The sequence below is a fragment of the Montipora foliosa genome, chromosome 8 (assembly GCF_036669935.1).
Source record: "Montipora foliosa isolate CH-2021 chromosome 8, ASM3666993v2, whole genome shotgun sequence".
Taxonomy (NCBI): domain Eukaryota; kingdom Metazoa; phylum Cnidaria; class Anthozoa; order Scleractinia; family Acroporidae; genus Montipora; species Montipora foliosa.
Window position 1 is genome coordinate 33,924,113 of NC_090876.1, and position 7,500 is coordinate 33,931,612.

The 7,500-nt window shown below is 38.3% G+C and overlaps 2 protein-coding genes across 2 annotated transcripts in view; one reads left to right on the forward strand and one right to left on the reverse strand.

The window, feature by feature from the left end:
- Positions 1 to 1,941: 1,941 nt before the first annotated feature.
- Positions 1,942 to 4,060, reverse strand: LOC137968673 (uncharacterized). Its single transcript, XM_068815194.1, has 5 exons — positions 3,824 to 4,060; positions 3,550 to 3,621; positions 3,134 to 3,205; positions 2,767 to 2,888; positions 1,942 to 2,388 (listed from the first exon to the last, which is right to left on the reverse strand). Exons 1-5 carry the CDS (start codon positions 3,987 to 3,989, stop codon positions 1,942 to 1,944), a joined length of 879 nt encoding a protein of 292 aa, XP_068671295.1. The 5' UTR covers positions 3,990 to 4,060.
- A 922-nt stretch (positions 4,061 to 4,982) lies between these two features.
- LOC137967327 (uncharacterized) overlaps positions 4,983 to 7,500 on the forward strand; it is a 6,781-nt gene continuing 4,263 nt past the window's right edge. Inside the window, exons 1-5 of the mRNA XM_068813845.1 lie at positions 4,983 to 5,355; positions 6,014 to 6,114; positions 6,233 to 6,467; positions 7,092 to 7,204; positions 7,483 to 7,500. The exon at positions 7,483 to 7,500 is cut by the window's right edge and continues 263 nt beyond it. Of these exons, the coding sequence (XP_068669946.1) occupies positions 5,114 to 5,355; positions 6,014 to 6,114; positions 6,233 to 6,467; positions 7,092 to 7,204; positions 7,483 to 7,500 (709 nt within the window). The 5' untranslated portion in view covers positions 4,983 to 5,113. The remainder of the gene's footprint in view (positions 5,356 to 6,013; positions 6,115 to 6,232; positions 6,468 to 7,091; positions 7,205 to 7,482) is intronic.

Consider the following 7,500-nt stretch of genomic DNA (forward strand, 5'->3'; position numbering starts at 1 on the left):
TCATGTATTGAATCCATCGCAATCTGAGGCATATTGTTCGAATCCAATGCTGGATCAGTATTAAATTAACAGTGTTATTATTCTTTTTGCCTTGAATGTGTATATTTTATTGCTAATCGGTAGTTTTGTTGATAATCGTTATTGATATATCAGATGCAAATTCGCCATGTCAACGGTGAAATACACCAGTGGATAATTGAGCAGTTGGACCGTCATGAAGAGACGATGGCAGCAGATATTATCCGAATGAAGTCCTCAAAGATCTGAGCCATGGAAGTCAGTTAGAGATCACTGGGCTTCCACTTTCATTTGCTGCAGTCATTGTTTGTACTGAGTGAGCAACATTTGTTCTCCTCTCTGTTTGAATTTTTTCTCTTAAATGTTTTTGGAAGTTGTCCAGGAAATATTGATCTTATACCAGATAACCGGTGGCTGAAATGATTTTGTCTTTTAAAGCTTATGTCGGGGTCAAACGTTCCTGGTATTGACCAAATGAGCAAGCTGTCTGTGTGCGTGACTCGATTGCAACGGTTGCAGCAGAGTCTTTGTTCATTAACTGATTTGGCACAAATTGTATACAGAAAACAATAGTATTTTTTTCATATTGTTATAAAAATACAAACGTCCAGGCCATTTTTACAAGAACAAAGAATCAAAGACAATAAAAGTATTTAAGGATGTCTGTTTTGTATTTGAATCCCTGTTGCTGTCGCGACTCGGGACGCACTGGGTTAGGAAACTCGATTATCTTTGTGCAGTGCTTTGCTTTATTCATTGGAAATTAACATTTCTATTCTTCAAGCCAACTATTCCTCTGTTCGCTTGAAGGAAAGGACACAAATTCTCTTTTATTTTCTCCCGAGTGGCTACATCAAGCAGAATGAAAAAAGCATGCCATTCGACAGAGAGTCTTTAAAGTTGTAGAGTTTCTTGTCCAAAATTCTGACAGACATAATTATTGTGATAGCCTTGCCAAAATGCAGGTCAGCATGAATATAAAATATATATTGAAGCTCAGCAGGGACCAAAGGTCTGGGATTGGTAGAATTAAATTTTTTTTTTGGTTTGTGGGAAGGTGATGTACCAAGAAAATCTTATGGATCAGGGCTTGAAATTAGCGAAAAAATCCAGTCGCAATTTTGCAAGAAAATACGAAAATGTAGTCGCAATTTCGCAAAATTTAGTCGCAAAATCGTCGCGCTGCATTGTGCGGTGTAGCAAAACAAAATATGAGCCCACAATACTTGTTTTGAAAGAAACCGCTGAAAATGGCGAATGATATCGAAGGAATAGATTTGTGCACGTAACATCGCAGCGAAATTACGCTACATTTACGCTATCTTCAGATTGCAAGAAAACTCATGGCGAGAAACAAAGAGCAGCAAACTGGCAACTGCTAACCTTTGTTTCGAAAGAGCGAAGATGAAACCAAGTCGCAAATTTGCGACTCCTCCAGATATTTTAGTCGCAAAGGGAAAAAATTCAGTCGCAAATGCGACTGTATTGGTCGCAATTTCAAGCCCTGTGGATAGTGGTGAAAAAGGTAACTGTTGCTTCATGTTAAGAATGTTGTTTTTGTTTCTTAAAGTTAGAGTAATTGGTTGTCAATTAGGTTACCTTGGCTTCTCTGAGTGTTCTTTTAAGCTGCCGAACTTCTGCACGGAGATTTTCCACTTCTCCCTTCAGTGCTTCAAACTCTGCCGTGAAGTGTGAGGCAAAAGATTCCCAGTCTTCACTTCTTCTTCTATTGCTGCTTTGAGCTAAAGTGGGAGGACTCATCTCTAAAAGCTCATAACAGTCATCCTCAAGCAGGGATACATACTCTCCTTTCTTCTGTGTGTGGTGATGTGGTGGTGAGAATGCATTCAAAGATTGCAGTGGTGAGTTTGCATCCCATGTTTGCTGTGGTGTTCTGTTACCAGTTAGCAGTGGCATTCTCTGTTATATGGGCTCTGATGTTCTTGTGGCAGCTGGGATTACTGATTGGTGCTGTTGGTATGCATGTGTGGGTGATGGTGTTCTATTTCCAGAGTGAAGTGGACTTGTCTGTAGGTTGTGTGCATTGTTGGTGTGTGATGATGTATTACTAACTGTGTGCATTGCTGCCATCTTTTGTTGGTGAATATGTGAGGGTAATAATGTGCAAGTTTCTGTCTGTGGTGGCAATGCCTGTTGTGGGTGCACATTGAGTACTTGCGGTGGTGGTGGTGTTTTGGTAATGGCATGTGGTGATGTTGGTTGTTTGTGTGCATTGTGAGTGAGAGTTGCACATGGTGGTGGTGTCTCATTGTTGCCAATACAAATTAATGGTTGTGTTGGGGTAAACCCTTCTGTTCTCCTTCCATTTAAGATCGCTTGAATGCGTTCTTCCTGAACAGCATGCTGTAACTTTAAAAATAAATACAAGAGATTTGATTAAAAATAAAATACTGGTACTTTAGTATTCATTTTAGTTTCTGGCTTTGAGTAATCCACAAGCCCAAGTCTAAGATTCATATGCATTAAGGTTACTTCCTAGAATGAAGACAACTAGTGACCTTAACCTCACCTAAAAGCTAACCATTAAAATTGTTCTTCTGAGTGAGTCAGTTTCCAAACCAATTCAAAGTAAAATGAGAGGTTCTTTCTGACAGAAACTTGACCCTTGACAACTGTAAACTCAAACTTGAACTCATAAATTCAGTGATCCCTCAGTCTCTTAAAGCAATTATTCAAAATTGTTTTATTATTTGTGCTGCCAAGAAATGTTGTGCACACATTGTCTACCTTGCTGTTGTTTTCTGAGTTCTCTTTGTCTGCCTTTTTCTTTGATGCCCCTTTAACCGTCTTTTTTGCCTCCTTGACTTTCTTGTTTTGTGACTCAACTGGTTCTGCATCCTCATGGTCAGCTTAATGGTGAAATGGAAATTTAAATATAATTATTACTTCCAGCAATTTTTTAAGCAACAACATAATTATTATAGTTCTGTTCCTTATGGCATTGCCATCCGAGCAATGAAATGATTCAAATGTCTATATGACTGGCATAAATTCTCAGCTGTAGAATGTGGCAGTCTTCTATATGCACATTCTTTATGAATCTGTTCAGATTGAGGAGAAGAATTGTCCTGGAAAGAAACCTGAAAGCAAATACCTGGTGAGTTGGCTGACTCCACTATCTTTTGAGAAGGCTTCCTTTTACGCTTCTTTTTGTTGTCTTGGTTATCTATGTTAAAAGCAAAGAAAGACTTTGCAATTTATAAATGTCCTCTTCTTAACTTCATTTTAACCAGGTTTCTAAATAGTATTGATATTCCTGTGGTACATCATCTGTGTATCGTTTCCCTTTAGTAGTTGTCACAAATGATTATGAACGATCGTGTATCGCTTAAAGGTCAAACGCCTATTTAAGTTCTGTAACGTTTACTTTATGAACTGGCGACTACATTATACTTAAGGCAGGGGACTACCTTTTGTTCCTGTTTAGGAGGCATGAATTGAATGATAGTGTATTTGGGCGGGAAAATGTGTCCATTCATTCAGAATCGGTTAAATGTTTTAAGTACTTACTTGGCGAATGCACCTCTTTCTGGCTTGTTTTGATCAGAGAAGCTTCGTACTCGTTTGCTTTCGATCTTGTTGCTGTAAAATAAGCGATACCATAATAATCATAAGCGAGGTAAAATGTCACTAAGGTTAAGTACATCGTTTGTTTGATCGGAAAATTAAGCACGCTCAGAAATTTAAAACACTTAATGAGGCGTGCCATACGTAGACTGTAACATCAACAACAAGACGTTTTTCATCGTTAAGATGTTTTAGCCTGACAAAGAAGCATACTCACCAAATACTTTTAGGACGAGGGCCTTATAAACGACAGATTTTCCTTTTGGAGTTTTCGATGTTACGTTTACAGTATCTCCTTCTTCGATTGTTTCCTCCGTTGCTTGGTTTTCGTTGATCACACTGATACTGTCTTCTCCGACCCATTGAACAACAGCAAAACCCATTGTTAATCCACAATATATAAGAAAAGCAGCGAAAGGAGATGACAAAGGAGCGAAATGAATCGAAACGAAGCTTGTTGCGTCCAACGTGACCGAGTCGGAGAAATTCAAAGAAACCGGCTAAAGGACTGCTGCTCAGCTAATTGGCTGTGAAAGATCACATGACGAGAATGACGCGGGAAAGACAAATGATTCACTGTGTAATGTCACGTGCGTCGATCGTTTGGTCACTCTTTCGGGAAGTACTTCATGTCAAGCTATCACATAGTTGTCCACCATCTTGTAGGTACGATGTGTAGTGGCTTCCTACTCACCGCTGCGATTTAGATTTTCGACGATGTCAACCAACCTTGAAGAGGATGATACTCTCCTTTATGAGGAAATTGTTGAAGGAAACAAAAAATTATTCAAATGCACCCTTTGCTTCCGTTTGTTGTCGCGTAAGCAAAGAATTGAATCTCATCTCCATTTAGTTCACGGGAAAGGTAAGTACGGTGAATTTTTTTGGGAAACTCGTAAAGCTCGATCTTAACCCAGTGATTTATTTTCTGTAAACCTACAGGGCCATTTAAAAGGAAATACAAATTATACGTGGAGGATTCCAACATAGTGATTCCGAGGACCACACAGTACAACCACAAACGTAAAATGAAAAGTGGCCCTAAATCTTGTGTTGTGGACAGAGAGTCTGGTTCTTCTGATAGTTTATTGGACTTCTCCCCTTCATTTGGATCCGATTTATTTTCACGTAATGCTATGGAAACTGCAACTCATAATCCTAGTTTAGAAGAAGGGGGACCGTGTGTCATAATCTTTACTTCGAAAATGCTGGATCAAATACAAATTTGTGCTGTTTAAGTCCAGGCGATGTAATTCCATCCTCAACATGTGGTTCTCCTGACAGTTTATTGCGGTCTGGTTCAACACACAACCAGTTCCTCTCCGAAGACGATATTTACAATTGTCATTATTCTGAGGACAGTGATACAAGCACTGTGGAATTAGACTCTGGCACTGACAGTGAGGTCCAGTATTACACATCAGATGAGGAGGAAGGGTCTGACAACGGCAAAGACAATGTACCCCCCCTAGATACTAGATTGTTCACAGACCATGAAGAAGCATGTATGGCTGTTTTAGCATATGTTTCCAGACACTGTATTACCAATGAAGCAGCCAAAGACTTGATTGATTTGGTTAAAGTTACTTGTCCAGAAAGTACCACTTTCAAGACACTTAATTACAGCAAAGTTCAAGAAGTGTGTGGAAAGTGCGAGTTGCATGTGTACGACATCTGTGAAAAATGTCACCGGCTGTTTCCTGTGGATGATGAAAATAGCTATCGTTGCGCAACAACGGCCTGTATGGGGTAAGCTCACTGCCGGGCCACAACATGTTGCACCCACATGAATGAAGGGGGTAGTTTCTAAAGAAACTGTGGTGTTGCGTCAGTGGGGAAGTAGTATACAAAAATTTGGCTTTATCAACGGAGTTGACAATGTGAATTGGCTTTTAGAATCTCTGTAGGGTGGCCAATTCACATTGTCAACTCTGTTGATAAAACCAATTTTTTGTATGTTACACCCACAGCCTGCTCCAGATTCTGAGCATTTTTTTTCCCATATGTTTTCAATTCCTACAATCTACGAGCTGGTAACTGGCTACAGAATATGGTACAACTATTAAATCTAAACACCTGACTTTCTGGCATAAATTGTCATTTTTCAGCTTATGCTGGTTATCTTTTATAGGCTAGTACTTTACCACTTATTTATCAATCATTTCAATTGATCATTTTTTGTGTGTATTGGTGGACCAAAACAAAGAATTGTCAACCATATCGGTGGACTAAAATTATCCTCTGGGAATTGAACTCCATTTTTTGTGGAAATGTTTCCTAGTGTTTCACTAAATCAATTATTTGAAAGTTTTCATATTTGACCATATGCATTGTACATGCATGTTGTAAGTGGCCAATGTATATCCTCTTGGCTTGTGTTTCTTATCTAATTTGGACTTTTTTCCAGTCTTAGATACAAAGGAGGTGTTTCCCAGCAATGGAAAAAGGAACACAAAAACAGCTTTGTTACTGTTAACATCCAAAACCAGCTGAAGGATCTTTTGCAGCGTAAGTTGTTGGTATTTTCTAATGCGATATGCTAAATAAATTATTTAATGACAATTGATGGCATTGCTGTCTGTGAAATCATCTTGTAGGTAATGAAAATCATTTGTTTTCTTGCTAGGGGAAGGAACATGGTTAACCATCCAAGAGAGAATTAGTAGTCGTGGTCAAGAAATCATAAGAGACATAACGGATGGCAAATATTACATTAAGCTATGTAAAGAGGGACAATTTCTACACAACAAGTCAAATATTAGCTTCATTTTCAATACAGATGGAGCACCTCTGTATTCATCATCAAGTGTTTCTTTGTGGCCAGTTTTCCTTGCAATCAATGAGCTTCCATCACCAGAAAGGTAAGTGCATTTAAAAGGTGGCAAGAAAAAATTACAAACAAAGAATAAGCTTTGTATATGTTTTTATGCACCTATGTATGGTCAGGGTTCGTACACTTTTTCAGACCAAAAATACAAGGACTTTTCAAGGACTTTCAAGGCCAAATTTTGAAATTTCAAGGACCTCTTTTTTATCTACGTCAAAGATTTTACCCATGGAAATAGTCTGACAGTACAATTCTTGCTCATTTTCCGTAACGAAGATGTGTGAAAATAATGCAAAGGCACTGGTAACCATTCTCGACCCCACAGCTCGTCACGTCTGTATGACATGACTTGAGTAGCTGATTATTTTTACTGAATTTATGCGGGTCAGGAAAAATTCAAGGACTTTCAAGGACCAGGAATGAAGAGCAGAGATTTTCAAGGACTTTCAAGGCCTTGAAAATGTACTCTCAAAATTCAAGGGTTTTCAAGGGTTTTCAAGACGTGTACGAACCCTGTATGGTATACTGCTACATTGATGACAGCAATCACCAATGAAGCAGCATACACAAAACACATCCCAAAGTTAGTCATTAAGCAATTTTGTCATACTTGTCCAGGTACTTCATTTAGTGTAAAACATGGCTTTCCTGTTTTCAGATTTTCAAAACAGAACATGTTGATGTGGGGAATTTGGCAGGGTAAAGGCAAGCCTCCATTCAATGTGTACTTTGAACCTTTTGCAAGTGAAATGACCCATTTGTATCAGCAAGGTACAGTAAATAAAGTGTATTTGCTAGTAATAATTCAAGGTACAAATGTCTGCATAAATAACTGTGAATGTGTATCCAAATTTAAGTTATTTGGACTTTTTGTCATGCAGCTGATTCTTCATGCAAATCCCAATTTGAAATTAAGTAATCTTTTTGCAGCTAGCCTTTTGTCTTTTTGCAAATAATCAAGATTTGGAAATACTCTATTACCTAATTACACAATACCGTTTGCATCCTTTGATGTGAAGTATTCTCTTTTTTTTTATTATGTTGAACAGGTCTTCAGATTAAGCTAA